The 15695-nt window shown below is 44.8% G+C and overlaps 2 protein-coding genes across 33 annotated transcripts in view; one reads left to right on the plus strand and one right to left on the minus strand.

Moving 5' to 3' along the window:
* DOCK2 (dedicator of cytokinesis 2) overlaps positions 1–15695 on the minus strand; it is a 477583-nt gene that overhangs the window by 215226 nt on the left and 246662 nt on the right. The gene's annotated exons all lie outside the window — the stretch shown is intronic.
* INSYN2B (inhibitory synaptic factor family member 2B) overlaps positions 1–15695 on the plus strand; it is a 71030-nt gene that overhangs the window by 10233 nt on the left and 45102 nt on the right. For 8 of the 16 annotated variants that reach the window (XR_014062241.1, XR_014062242.1, XR_014062238.1 and 5 more), the window contains one exon: positions 14207–14427. Coding sequence is in view for 6 of the 16 variants with exons in the window: in XM_081520692.1 (XP_081376818.1) it covers positions 14207–14393 (187 nt within the window). In the remaining 10 variants the exon portion in view is untranslated. Of the gene's footprint in view, positions 1–14206; positions 15414–15695 lie in introns of those variants that run through there. The other 8 variants (XR_014062246.1, XR_014062244.1, XR_014062245.1 and 5 more) reach the window with 2 other exon arrangements.

Below are 15695 nucleotides of genomic sequence, written 5' to 3' on the forward strand. Positions count from 1 at the left end.
TAACTGTTGGGTCTCCTATTTCTTCCCAGCCACAGTGAGCTACTCAGCTGGCTTCAAATACTGGGTGTTCTATCATGCATAAGTTTCCTCATTTCCTGGAATGCCTTTTCTGCCCTGCTTCATCTGGAAAACTTGTAGTCTTACAGCTTAACAGCCAGTTCCTCTGAATAGCCTTTCACTTCTTTCCAAGAAGGAGCCCCTTGGCAGGCACATTCCTCTGCTATACTATTTCTCCTATGACATTGCAACACAGTGTTTATGAGTTTCTTTGCTTCAGCAGAAGACCAGTATTTCAAAGTCATGGCCAGTGTCTAATACATAGTTAGTGATCAGTAGAAGCCTCAAAGAAGGGAACAGCTATACTGACTGGGGTGGGGTGGAGGATTAAAGGCATTGGCAGACTTGAGACAGCTATTTAGATGGTCCTAAAGTCAAGTTGGGCTTCCCAGGTGGCAGTAGTGGTAAAGAATCCACCTGCCAATGCAGGAGATGTAAGAGACTCAGGTTCAATCCCTGGGTCAGGAAGATCCCCTGGAGGAGGAAATGGCAACTCACTCCAGCATTCTTGCCTGGAGAATTCCATGACAGAGGAGCTTGGAGGGCTACTGTCCATGGGGTCACAAAGAGTTGGACACGACTGAGCGACTAAACAACAACCAAAGTCAAATCAGTGTGACAACTTTTGTGTGTCCCTACCCTTGGGTGGGGAAACAGAAGGTCTTAATTAATCAAATAATCTTATTAGGGAAGGAAGGCTTCTGTGCAGCAGGTCTTCGGTAGATCTTTTGGAACTGAATCAAACAATGACTAAATGTAGTACATGGATTACCAGTTTTCAAATACCTGGAACACTACAAGATGGAACCTAATCAAGTCTTCCTGTGATGACTCAGAGAACTTCTTGCAATTCAGAAGACATTGAGATCCTTGTTGATCACGGACTTCCAACACTCTTGCCCAGTACTTCTGTGCTGACTATGGTAGGAGAGCAAAGTCTGACTGTGGAAAACTGAAAACTCCTTCCAGGCTATCCCATCTCCCTTCTACAGTGTCTGAGCTGCACCAGTGATCTCTTTGGAAGAGGGAACTAAGGCACTAGGTCTGCAGGTTTTCTTAGTAAAACATCAAAACCCAGGGTAGTAGATAGAATTATGTCCACATGAGATGTCCACATTCTAATTCCTGGACCCTCTGAATGTATTACCTCACCTGGTAAAAGGGACAGTGCAGGTGTGATTAAGGGTCTTAGAGGACAGGGTGAGTAGCCTGGATGGTCCAGGTGAGCCTGATGTAATCATATGGACCCTTACAAGGGAACAGTGAAGGCAGGAGAGGTAGAGTCAGAGAAGGAGATGTGACAACAGAAGCAGGGGTGGGAGTGACGTGGTCACAAGTTAAAGAAGGTGGGCAGCCTCTACAGGCTGGGAAAGGCAAGGGACACATTCTCTCCTGGAAATGCCAGAAGAAACACAGCTCTGCTGACACCTTCAATTACAGTTCTGGAGGACTTCTGACCTCTGGCTCTCTAAGAGTAAAATCTGCATTTTTTTAAACCCACTAAACCTGTGGTAACTCATTTCAGCAGCAGTAGGAAAGTAAATCCTCATAATTCATAAACTACTCGCATCTAATTGGAGGTTGGTTTATTTGACTTTGATGATTTTTACAACTCTGACAGCTAAGGGAAGACAAGGGTCTGTTGGGATTAAAATTAGGGAAAAGAAATGAGAGCTGCCATTTACTGGGGCTTCCCAGGTGGCACTAGTGGTAAAGAATCTGGCTGCCAATGCAGAAGACATAAGAGATGTGGTCAGGAAGATTTCCTGGAGGAGGGCATGGAAACCCACTCCAGTATTCTTGCCTGGAGAATCCCAAGGACAGAGGAGCTTGGTGGACTACTGTCTGTAGGGTTGCAAAGAGTCAGACACGACTAAAGTGGCTTAGCATGCACACATGCACCAATTACTCATCATTGTAAATGCCTTTTGTTTTCATATCTAATCCCAACAACCAGATGAGATAGATAAAAATACTCCCATTTTACAGGTGAGGTAACTGAGGTTCAGGGACTTGCACGTTATTCATGTTAGACAATGGAGACCGAGAGTGAGAGAGGCACTTGAACAATTATTCTGAAACTAATAAATGGCAATGACAAGATTGGAACTTAGTCCTCTCTGCCTGTTGGTCAGATGCCATGGCATGCTGCCTTCAGAGGCCAGGCCTGCTTGAGGGGTATCAGGGCTCAGTGGAATGTTGTATGGCTGAGTTGTCCTTAGCCAAGGGCATAGTTAGGGTTTGTGTTTGTGATGCAGGACCTAAATGGTGTTCTTGAAGGGTGATACCAGGCCATCTGCAGCAGTCTCCTAGGTATCTGTGAATACTTGTTGCTGGCCTTCAAGCCCCAAATCTGCTGGCTCAGAGAGGTGGGGAGGAGGATGGGAATCTGTAGGTACAGCCAGCCTCCTAGGAAAGTCTGATCCCAATGAAGTTTGAGAAACATTCAACTAGGTAAAGTCAGAGTCTTGAAAGGAGGAGGTGGCAGTTGATTTACTAGAAATTTTTGTGACATAGAAAGCTCTTGCTAATAAATTAGCCCAGGGGTTTGTTTTAAATGCATCATTGGAGAGATGCTTTACCTTTCTGCTTGGCTTCAGTTATGGGGTTAGTGGTCATGTACAGACCTAACTAAAGGGCGCAGGTGAGGGTGGAGGTAAAGGGAAGGGAAGGGAGAGGGGCTTGCTCACGGAGTAAGCGTGTCTTACGATGCCTCCTCTTTGCAATGAGAAGAGCAAACAGGCTTCTGCCAGTCGGGCCGGGCTCTCACCGTGAATTATTTAGGGGACTCATTTGTAGTCTCTGCTTCCTCCCACTCCTCCCAGCTCCTCAGGCCTCATCTGAGATCAGGAACAGAATGGTGATCCCTGCTTACCTTCCTCCTCCAATTAAGGTGCGGACCAATTAGAGCCCGATTCTGCTCCCAGGCCAGGAGCCCGGGTGCTAGGAACTGCCCTCTGGGGTGTCCTGGAGGAGCAATTACAAACACCCACCAGGGTGGGCGTGCCGTCCAGTGCCGCTCACCCCACTTCAGGGAGGGGTGGTCATGCAGGCTCCTGACCCAGTGCATGTGTGTGAAGCCGCAACCAGAACCCTCCACCAGCATCCTCTCATTTCCTCAGACTCTACAGACCATAGGCTGCCTTGTTGTTATTTTTTTTTTATCATTACTGATTCCTCCACTGCTACGATCCTCCCAGCTAGGCAGAAGAAGTTAGGGAGATACAAAAGATTTGCCGCCAGCACCTCCCTTTGTCCCCGGCGACCAGCATCCCGGTTCTTGCGCCCCCTCACTGTTTTGACATTCAGAACTTATCATAAGGAGTCTCTCTGGAACCCAAGGCAAAGTCATACAGCTGTGTGCCCTACAGGAGAAAGGCCAGCCAAGCCTTCATCCAACTAAGGGAAGAGGCTCCTGAGAGCTACATGAGTCACCTGGGGCTGTGCAGTCAGTGGCACCAGCAACCTTCTTGAGTTTCCTTCTATGGTTAAATAGTTTGGCCACTGGGCCTTGGCCTTGCCTGCTACTTAAAGCTATCACCTAACCAGAGAAAAAGGCATTTCACTAGAAATGCAATATACCTAGGCCTGTGAATTTGTTTAAGATGCTCTCCCAGCATGGAGCCGGAGGAACCGTGAGAGCCTTGTCTTCTAGCCACAGTCCTCTGTCTGGCCAGCAGTGAAGTCTGCAGTGAAAAGTAACTACAAACCACACAGCATAGTAATGTGTGCTCTTTCTAGTAATCACAGATGCCTTTGCTGCTGTCGTGTCATTGCAGTATGGACTGATCAGTGTTCAGTTCAAATGCAGGAACATGAATGTTAATGGCAACACTTTACAGCACCCTCCAAAACAACTGCCACCAAACACAGCTCAAGCTGTCTCTTTTGAAAACAGGCATAAAGTTTGGGGGATGTTGTGGGAACTTCCTTGAGCCTTGATGGCTCGGTCCCCCAAACATTTGCCATTAGCCCCCATTTCTCTCAGTATGTTTTACCCCTTTCTTCTTTTCCCTTGAGTGGAAGCGGAAAGAAGAGGATTTATAGCATCAGCAATTTGTCTGCAATAAAAATGAAACTTATTTTAATGCACTAATAGCTAAACAAGCTGAAACATGTCATAAATATAAAATCAAGCAAGCTGAGAATTTCACGGGAATAACAAATGGATGGCTGCTGGCATATGGGCCACAGTTGACCACGGAATGACCCAATCTTTATTTCTCTGTCAAGTTCACGCTACAATCATTACTATTTGTTGATCCAGGCACTGTGCCAGGCATTTTACTAAACAGTGTACATGTATCATCATTTTTCAGACTCCCAAGAACCCTTAAATATGGGTCTGGTTATTATTTCCATTTTATGGATGAGGAAACGGAGACTTGGGCAGGCCATGTGATTTGTCCAGGATCCACCAGAGCTAGGGCTTAAACCAGTCCCTTTTTCAGAAGGCTTTCCTATCCCTTCCCTTCTTACCTTCTGACCTTGCACCATCAGTGAATATTTGTATTACAGTTCTCTGGGATGGCCTTCTCTTTCCGAGGACTTAATGTGAAGACATTCTCAACACAGAGCCACAGCACCCAGAGTGCAGACCTCCCCCACAGATGGGGATCAGCGGGGAGATTTCTGCAGTGTGGCCCTGCTTTATGCACCAAGAAGAGAACCTGCAATTCTCTGGGGACTTGTCAGCAGACAGATGCCCAAGGAGAAGGGGCGTACTTGCCAGCTTGAAATGGCTGCAATTTGTGAAGCTTAAAATTGTATCCTATAAATAATGAGCACACTGGTCATTAGGAAGTTTTAGGAACAATATTCCTTCCAGGCTGGAGAAAATTACAAAAAAAAAAAGCTAACTAAAGTTCTACTTTCCCGGACTGTGATTCATCCCCAAAGACACTTTCCAAAGTGGTGTGATTTATCCAAGTGGACAGGAACCCAACCACCCTCGCTGAACCCATTGATTCTTACAGCTAATTCTTTTAAAAAGAAAGTTGCAGGAGGTCAATAAATCTGTGGTGCACCTGGGTTCTGTGGTGAGAGGTGCCACAGAAACACTCCAACAGAGATGAAGAGGTAGAGAGAGACTTGCAAGTGGTTTTGTCTTCAGGGAGATGTCACGGATCATTAGTTTCTCAGCCAACTTGCTTGGAGTGTCTGGATTTATGGTTCGTCATCATGTCTCTTGATAAAAGAGCAAGACCCACCTGCTGAGAAGGATGAGAAAGGCCTCGGCAGAACTCAGCAGCCTACAATCAGATTCAACCCTGCAGAGCCCAGACCCTACCTTGAGTACGCAGCCTCCTATGGGGTGCCTATCTCCTCCGAGTACACAGCCTCCCTGTCAGAAGATCCTTGCAATCGGGAAATACTATGGCAGGGTGGGCTGGTCAACTGGATCATGAAGGGTCCTCCAGTGGCCAAGCCCACACTGAGTCTTGCTCCACGGGGAGATGTGAGGTCATTTAGGTGCACTGGGCTGCGGTCAGCACCCCATCCCACACTCATTTGGGGACCAGGATCTCACACATATTGACTGCCACTGTTCTTTCAGTGCTGGGTATCTCAGTGTACAAGCTTTGGAACCAGACAGTCTAGGCTCAAATACCTGCTCTGTCACTTACTAGCATGTGCCCTTGGCAGAATATTTAACCTCTTCTTGCCTCAGTTTCCTCATTTGTAAAATGAAGATAATGTTTATCTCATGGGTCTATGAGAATCACATGAGGCATGAGAATTACTAAACTTGTAGTATGATGTATGGAATAGAGTTCACTCCATAAAAGATAGTCCTTCTTCATCTCCTTTTTCTCCAATTTCTTCTTCATTTAAATTACCATGTGTCCTCACCTAACACGACCCAGGTTCAGTTCAGTTCAGTCACTCAGCTGTGTCCGACTCTTTGCGACCCCATGGACTGCAGCACACCAGGCCTCCCTGTCCATCACCAACTCCCGGAGCTTGCTCAAACTCATGTCCATCGAGTTGGTGATGCCACCCAACCATCTCATCCCCTTCTCCTCCTGCCTTCAATCTTTACCAGCATCAGGGTCTTTTCAAATGATTCAGTTCTTTGCATCAGGTGGCCAAAGTATTGGAGTTTCTTTCAGTGTTAGCATCAGTCCTTCCAATGAATATTCAGGACTGATCTCGTTTAGGATGGACTGGTTGGATCTCCTTGCAGTTCAAGGGACTCTCAAGAGTCTTCTTCAACACCACAGTTCAAAAGCATCAATTCTTCAGCACTCAGCTTTCATTACAGTACAACTCTTACATCCAAACATGACTACTGGAAAAGCCATAGCTTTGATTATATAGACCTTTGTTGGTAAAGTAATGTCTCTGCTTTTTAATATGCTGTATAGGTTGGTCATAGCTTTTCTTCCAAGGAGCAAATGTCTTTTAATTTCATGGCTGCAATCACCATCTGCAGTGATTTTGGAGCCCAAGAAAATAAAGTTTGTCCCTGTTTCCATTGTTTCCCCATTTATTTTCCATGAAGTGATGGGATCAGATGCCATGATCTTTGTTTTTTGAATGTTGAGTTTTAAGCCAGCTTTCTCACTCTTCTCTTTCACTTTCATCAAGAGGCTCTTTAGTTCCTCTTCACTTTCTGTCATAAGGATGGTATCATCTGCATATCTGAGGTTATTGATATTTCTCCCGGCAATCTTGATTCTAGGCTGTGCTACATCCAGCCAGGCATTTCACATGATGTACTCTGCATATGAGCTAAATATACAGCCTTGACATACTCCTTTCCTGATTTGGAACCAGTCTGTTGTTCCATGTCCAGTTCTAATTGTTGCTTCTTGACCTGCATACAGATTTCTCAGGAGGAGGTAAGGTGGTTTGGAATTCTCATCTCTTGAAGAATTTTCCACAGTTTGTTGTAATCTACAGAGTCAAAGGCTTTTACATAATCAATAAAGGAGAAGTAGATGTTTTTCTGTAATTCTTTTGCTTTTTCTATGATCCAACAGATGTTCACAGTTTGATCTCTGGTTCCTCTGCCTTTTCTAAATCTAGCTTGAACACCTGGAAGTTCACGATTCACGTACTTTTGAAGCCTGGCTTGGAGAATTTTGAGCATTACTTTACTAGTGTGTGAGATGAGTGCAATTGTGAGGTATTTTGAACATTCTTGGCATTGCCTTTATTTGGGATTGGAATGAAATCTGACCTTTTTCAGTCCTGTGACCACTGCTGAGTTTTCCAAATTTGCTGACATATTGAGTGCAGCACTTTAACAGCATCATCTTTCAGGATTTGAAATATCTCAACTGGAATTCCATTGCCTCCATTAGCTTTGTTCATAGTGATTCTTCCTAAGGCCCAGGTGACCTAGCATTCCAGGATGTCTGGCTCTAGGTGAGTGATCACACCATCGTGATATTCTGGGTCATGAAGATCTTTTTTTGTACAGTTCTTCTATGTATTCTTGCCACCTCTTCTTAATATCTTCTGCTTCTGTTAGGTCCATACCATTTCTGTCCTTTGCTGTGCCCATCTTTGCATGAAATGTTCCCTTGGTATCTCTCATTTTTTTTGAAGAAATCTCTAGTCTTTCCCATTCTATTGTTTTCCTCAGTGCATTTATCACTGAGGAAGGCTTTCTTATCTCTCGTTGCTATTTTTTGGAACTCTGCATTCAGATGGCTACATCTTTCCTTTTCTCTTTTGCCTTTAGCTTCTCTTCTTTTCTCTCCTCAGACAACCATTTTGCCTTTTTGCATTTCTTTTTCTTGGAGATGGTCTTAATCCCTGTCTCCTGTACAACGTCACGAACCTCCGTCCATCAGGCACTCTGTCTATCAGATCTAATCCCCTGCATCTATTTCTCACTTCCACTGTATAATCATAAGGGATTTGATTTAGGTCAGACCTGAATGGTCTAGTGGTTTCCCTACTGTCTTCAATTTAAGTTTGAATTTTGCAATAAGGAGTTCATGATCTGAGCCATAGTCAGTTGCCGGTCTTGTTTCTGCTGACTGTATAGAGCTTCTCCATCCTTGGCTGCAAAGAATGTAATCAATCTGATTTCGGTATTGACCATCTGGTGATGTCCACATGTAGAGTCTTCTCTTGTGTTGTTGGAAGAGGGTGTTTGCTCTGACCAGTGCATTCTTTGGGCAAAACTCTGTTAGCCTTTGCCCTGCTTCATTTTGTACTCCAAGGCCAAGTTTGCCTGCTACTCCAGGTATCTCTTAACTTCCTACTTTTGCATTCCAGTCCCTTATGATGAAAAGGACAACTTTTGGGGTGTTAGTTCTAGAAAGTCTTGTATGTCTTCATAGAACTGTTCAATTTCAGCTTCTTCAGCATTACTGGTTGGGTCATAGACTTGGATTACTGTGATGTTGAATGGTTTGCCCTGGAAATGAACAGAGATCATTCTGTAGTTTTGAGATTTACCCAAGTATAGCATTTCGGACTCTTTTGTTGACTATGATGGCTACTCCATTTCTTCTAAGGGATTCTTGCCCACCATAGTAGATATAATGGTCATCTGAATTAAATTCTCCCATTACCATCCATTTTAGTTCTCTGATTCCTAAAATGTCAATGTTCACTCTTGCCATCTCTTGTTTGACCACTTCCACTTTACCTTGATTCATGGACCTAACATTGCAGGTTCCTATGCAATATTGTTCTTTACAGCATCGGACTTTACTTCCATCACCAGTCATATCCACAACTGGGCGTTGTTTTTGCTTTGGCTCCGTCTCTTCAGTTTTTCTGGAGTTATTTCTCCACTCTTCTCCAGTAGCATATTGGGCACCTACCGACCTGGGGAGTTCATCCTTCAGTGTCCTATCTTTTTGCCTTTTCATAGTGTTCATGGGGTTCTCAAGGCAAGAATTCTGAAGTGGTTTGCCATTCCCTTCTTTAGTGGACCACGTTTTGTCAGACCTCTCCACCATGGCCCATCCACGTTGGGTGGCCCTACACGGCATGGCTCTTAGTTTCATTGAGTTAGTCAAGGCTGTGATCAGTTTGATTAGTTTTCTGTGATTGCGGTTTTCTAGTTATACTCTCTAGTTACATCATTTTCTTCTTAGAGTAGACCCCTGGTAACAGCTAGGCCATGGGCTAAAACATCTGATCCCTTTTTAGGAAAGAAAGGACTAGGGGTCAGGAAAGCAAGCTGAGATTCTGATCGTAACTCACAGTGTGACTCCCTTCACCAACTCACACAGGGACAACAACCTTCCTAGATTCCTGAGCTATCATGAAGATAAAATGAAAATGCAGACCTGGTGTATTTGCAGTTTGAAAGTGCTACATAAAAATAAGAGGTTTCTATTGTTTATTTCTATCTGAACTTTTATCTCCTTGTGTCTCACCCGACTTCTCTTTGCCCAGCCAAGCTGCTATATCCAGAATCTGACTTGTTTGCTTGATGCATTTACACATTTACCTACTCTTTGCTTCTCACTAGTTCTTCTTCCAGACAAGCCATGACTTACGCCTCTTGCTACTTCCCATTACCTAGAAAAACATTCTCCAGCTTTCCATGCAGCATGATGGCTGAAGCGCTGATCCGTCAGCTAGATTAGCGAGGTGCCCTCAAGAGGGAAAACTTCAAGCTTGCTTGTATTCTTGGTTTACACGCATCTCACTTTCTAAATGCAAAGTGGCACCATGCACAGACCTCTTGTCTGGGAATGGCTCTAAGACTCCCCAGACAGTGAACTTGGCACCCCTGAATAGGGGTCAGGGATTCCATGTATCCTCAGAGAACCAAACTTACAGACTTTGAAAGCTCCAAATGATCTCAATGGTTCTGGGCCTGAGTCCTATATTGTAACAATTTCCTGACCCCTATCTGCTACCCACGTACCGCCCCCACCACTGTGAGTCAATGTTCTCTACAAACTAAGCACCAAGCACTTCCTGTGGATGGAGAAGATGATAAGGGTGGGAGGGTAGGCAGAGAAGAGGGGGATGGTTGGGAAAGTCACTGGTGTTCTATCTTGATATCAAACCCAAGGCAGGCAGTCATTCCCCAGAATCTGCAAACAGCCCTTTGCTAAACGTTTGCTTGAATTCTCTCAAGCAGGTGTTTTAATCCCTCTTTCCAGAGGTTGCTGAATATGGTGTGGGTTAGCCAAGTAGGAAGTTGAGAGGGATCTGCTGTTCTCTACCCAGCCTCAAAACGAAAGACAGATGAGAGAGGGCACTGCCCCTGCCCATTTATAAGGCAGCTGCGACCAAAATAAAATATATTCCTTCTCCTCCCTTCTAAACTAAACAGTAGTTGTTTGTCAAAAGGATGGGTAAGAAGAAAAGTGACAATTTTCCTTTATGTTAATAAATTACTTTGGCCTAAAAAACATTAATCAATTTCTTTCCAAAGGACATACACTTCTCTATACTCTGTTATTTGCCTGGCCTTGAAAAGAAAGTCACTTTCAATCCCCTTTAAATTGTCAAGACCAGTGGGGGCAGTCTGCGGAGCTCCCGAAGTCCCAGTGATTACAATGGAAACCTGTGGTGTTTCCATAGAAATATACAGAGTGTATTCTTCCCTGGATGTACATGGCGGGGAGGGGGTGAAGACTGATGTTTCTGGCAAGGTATACAATTACTGAAGGGCCAAAGGCATGAGTGAGGAGGTGAGGCATTCACTCTCTGAGACAGGAAGACAAAAGACTTGGTGGAGTGGGCAGAGACCCCATTCTACATGAGGACGATCCCCCTGTTGTTGCATCGCTTGTGTACAACTACCTAGTAAGGTCGCTTCAGAACCTCTATTTTCATTTGGGTCTTAGAAAGAAAAGCAGTTTGCCCAAGTTTGCCCAGCCAGCAAGTGGCACTGCCTAGGTTACAACCCGGGAGCCCGTTCTCTGAGCTCTCCAGGGCACTGTGCTTTGCCTTGTGAACTGAGACAGACTTAACATTCTGTCTCCCGGCTCTTCTGTCTCTAGGTCTGCCAGTTCTATACACATGTGAACATACCCAGGGCATTATTTTTTTTCTAATCAGTATAAGGACACTGTTATGAGTCTTGACACACTCAGGTGGTTTGTTTTGGATGTTTGTTGCTTGAATTAAGAAGACACATATAAGGAGAAGAAGGAAGCTGGTTTGTGTGTATGTTCATATAATTTGGTAGCGATACATGGATGAAGAGCTGGAGAGTAGGGGTTGTTGAGATATATACAAGACAGATTTTAAAGCAATTGTTTGTTTAATCATCTGTATCATACACTGGAAAGCAAGATCCACAAAAGCAGCATCCACATCTCTCTATCTCATTGTTGTGTCCCTATAACTGAGCAGAGTGTCAGGCCTACAACAGGATGGATGGTTGAATGCATGGATAGATGGAAGAATGGCTGGCTGGCTGGCTGGCTGGCTAGATGGATGAATAGATGACTATATGGATGACTGGATGGTTGAATGAATAAATGGATGGTTAGATGGCTGGCTGACTGGATGGACAGAGGAATGGTTTGATGCACAGATGGATGGATGATGGATGGTAAGATGAACGGGTGGATGGAATTTCCTATCTCTAAAAGCTGAGGAAATTCCTAGAATGAGCAGAGGGTGCCTACTTTCTTTGGGTCTATCCCATGCTCTAGAATGAAGGTAATTTTCTGCCATGGTGAAAGAGGCAGGGTTATTTCAGGAGTCAGGAGAACCATGAATGTGGGTGTTCTCTGCATGCGAATTAACACAAGAGAGGGTGAGAATCAGGGTTTGCAATGAATTGTTTTAGATTCCTTCCTTAAAGCAATAAGAGGCTGCCAGAGACAATGCTTCCCAAGCCTCTGAACACATCTCCTTAAATTTCAACTGGGGAGAGGGAGCTGCGGGTACTGGTGACAGAAACCTACCCCGGCTTCAGGAGCAGGGGGTACATGCTGGGTAGTACATCCTGGAAGTGGGGGCCTTAGCGTGTGTCTCTAGATACTTCTCTTCATTGATCTGGCAAAATTCTGAGCTTTGGTTAGAAGATCTCTAATAGCTCTTGATATTGGCTAGCATTTACTAAGGACACAGAGTCACTAGTTACCAGTGTGAAGAGGCCAGGGATAATGTCTGTATGTCTGTCTGTTTAATACTCCACTTCTGGTACCCAACCGAGGGCCTGGTGCATGGGAGATATTCCATAAATGTTTGTTGAATGACTAGCTGAATATCATTTGATGTTTGTTGGTATCTATCTCTGAACAGAGTGTTGTATATGCATTCTATTGTTTATACATCACTGAGATCCCATGAGTAGTATCACGCTTATTCTTCAGTTGAAGAGACTTTGGCTTGAATATGAGAAATGACTTTGCCACTATCTCACAGTTAATCAGTCATGGAGCTTTGCTTAGAAAAACACAGCCTGCGTTACACAGGCTTTATATAAATCACACATCCATGAGGATGTCCCTATAGAGGAGACCAGGGAGGCACAGAAAGTGAAAGGATGTAAGTCAAAGAGAAGAAAATCTGGAGGAAGCTTATCAAATATACAGAAATAATCAGACACCCATCCCTGATGGTCCCTAAGCATGGTTGTTAAGCCTCTATTACTGTTATTATTATCACCATTAATGTTATTACTATTAATATATTATATCTTGCTCTTGGCTTTGCTTCTTTAGTTAACGATGAGCCTTGGAGAGCCTCACACTTACGCTTACTTCATGTTATTCCTTAATACAGACGTATTTAAATATGCTCCTTTAATGGGCATCTCCTGATCTCCACTTCTCTTTGTGTTACTTTACGTGTATACGTTGGAGTCACTAATGTACAGACTCCACTGTCTCATCTGTACACAGGTCTGCGAGGTAAACATGACACCATGGGGACCAGGGTCCTCAGGGGCTGAGGAAGTCGGAGGTTGAGGAGCCAAAGCTCTGGCTTGGGTGGGTGCTCAGGCTCCCCCTGACCTTTGAGGGCCTGGGAATCAGGCCCGTGGGCATCAGCGATGGTCACCCTGTCTTGTAAGTCTGGCTCAGCCTTCTCAGAGCCTGGAGAGCCGGGCCACAAAGACTGACTCCTGCAGACATCTCTGCAGACTGTGTATGGGCTGCCTCTGCCCTTAATTGTCTAGGAGATTTACCCACAGAGGAGCTGCCAGAGCCAGCATGCCTGTGAGAAGGCTCTTAAGCTTGTAGCTCTATTTGTTACCTGGTTTCATGCTAGAACTCTCAGAGGGCCCAAAGATGAGGAACCAGCGTGGGAGTGTGGAGGTGGGGGAAATGCAGAGCCATAGAGATGGTGCATTCTCCTTGTTTAGCAAGGAGGAGAAGGAAATGTCTCACCCGGAAGAGGAAAAACCCTGTGCTGCTTGTGAAGTGTCATGACTGGTCAAAGCCTCCTACCCAGCAAGGGCTGCAAAGGGGCTCTCATGAAACAGACAGTGAGCTGGTCTGCTACGCCCACATCACCTCCTAGAGACCCAGGATCAGAGTAAGTGGTGCCGAAAAGGTGCATCATGATTGTCGCGTGTCACTGACAAAGCCCCCAAACAGCACCTTGTCACTGGACACCCCAAGGTGGCTTACTATCTGCCAGGCTCTGTTCTAAGTTCTTCCTTTACATTCTCTCACTTAATATAGATTTGCTGTTGTTCAGTCACCAAGTCATGTCCGACTCTTTGTGACCCCATGGACTGCAGCACACCAGGCTTCTCTGTCCCTCACTATATACATATTAATTCTAAAAAACGCCTTTGAGACAGGGGCCATTATTAGGTCCATTTTATGGATAAGGAAACCGAGTTGTTAGTTTTATCACATATTTCTCTGTATTGCTTAAATATTGTATTATGAGGCAGTTTTATGCATAAAATGTATGTAAAAATAATGAACAATCAGGAGCATTAAATAAATGTGAGAGAGAGGTTGGAACAATTTTAACTGGCCGTCTACTATTAAGCTGCCATGTTATATGCTTCATTTAAACTTAGAAATATCCCTAAGAGGAAAGTATTACAGATGCCAATTCCATTAATGAGAAACTGGAGATTCAGAGAGGCTGCACAATTTCCCCAAGGTCACACGGCCAGCAGGTACCTAAGCATTAGGGACTTGATCCCAAAGCCCAGGCTCTTCTGTGTCTGTGGGACACTTGGTGACATTCAATCAGGATGTGCCGATTTGAATTTACTTTCCTTCCTCTCCGTGTTTTTCAGTGTAGAATATGATTTTCGGCAGCAAGAAGGCAGGTTCCACGAAGTTCTACAGAGTCTGGAGGAAGCGGAGCCAGCTGAGGAGGCCTCTCCCCCACCAAAGTCTGCAGCAGAGCCTCCAGTTCCCGAGAAACAGGACTTAAGGCGGAAAACCAAGAAGGTGAAGAAGAAGTGCTTTTGGTGGATCTGAGCTCCTGGGGACCATCCCCTCCGCCCTCCCTGAGGTGGGGAACCACTGCCCTCAGGCCTTCTCTGCTTCCTAGCGAAGGCCCCAGGCTATCAGCCACTCAACCTGCAAAACCAGAATGACTTCTGGATGGTTTAGCTGCTGCTGGACATCTGATCACAGTCTCACCTGAGTGCGTGCCCTGCTGGCTGAGGATTTCATGGACCCGAGTTAGCACCTGCCTAGCTTCCTGTCATTTATCCTAGTTTTCGAATCTAGATTCCCAGCAAGGGCAAAACCCCCATTGCACTTTCCTACATCTCAGTGATGCTCAGCACTTCTTGCTCATCCTGGGTTTATCACCCCAAAGAAAAGAAATAAAAATGTGCAGAGCAGTGAGACAGAGGAGGGTTATAAGCAGATACCCAGAAAAAAATCATGTATCTAAACTGGTGTTTTTCTAAAATATTGGCACTTGTAAGTACAACAGAAGTGGGAAGGGCATAACCATGCAAGATCACCTGGTGGGCTGGGTCATTTTCATTTCTGATTAGCCCCTTGATCCCAAAGATAGGATTTGTCATCTCATGCTGTGTGTACCTTAGAGTCTGTAGCAGAGTAAGGACACCACAGGGTAGAAGGGACTTGTGAGTATGATTATCCTGCAGCTGTAGCTACTCCAGGGTGTACCTTAAATCACCCTGCTCCTCAGCATGGGGCCTGAGACTGCTTGGCAGATGAATGGGGTCTGCTTTGGGCTTGAACTTTAAGATTCCACAATTAATTTCCCTGCAACATTTAAGATCATGAAATCCAGCAGTCTGTCTGTCCATTTCATCTTACCAGAAACATAAATAAGACTAAGACCAAACACAGCATTGGTACTTGCCCATCCATCCTTGCAGCCTTGTAGATAAGTTTAGTCTATTAATCTACACACTGTCCCTTCCTGGTGACCAGACTATGGTAATCTGATTGAAGAAGCAGGACTGGGATGAGGATAGATTTTTTCCATCTTAATATTAAACGCCTTTCCTTCCCAAAGTCTGCATTCCTTTAAAGTCTGGCTCATTCTTTTGATAAGACCCCCATACCTGTGGGTCCAGTCAAACTTCCATGGCTGAGCAGACTACAGAAATAATATAATTAAGTAATTGCTACACACTCCTGGGGATGAGGGGTGGGTTGGCAAGGCTCCTATTCCTTCTTGTTAAACTCTCTACCAGCCTGTGGCTGGATTGAGGCTGCCCAGAAAAGAGATGGTGAACTCAGTGAACATTCAGCGAAGAAGGCATTTCATAATCCCCTTTGGTAAAGATTGAGTGT

Source organism: Giraffa tippelskirchi, chromosome 8, assembly GCF_054371585.1.
Source record: "Giraffa tippelskirchi isolate mGirTip1 chromosome 8, T2T-mGirTip1v1.2.pri, whole genome shotgun sequence".
Lineage (NCBI taxonomy): Eukaryota > Metazoa > Chordata > Mammalia > Artiodactyla > Giraffidae > Giraffa > Giraffa tippelskirchi.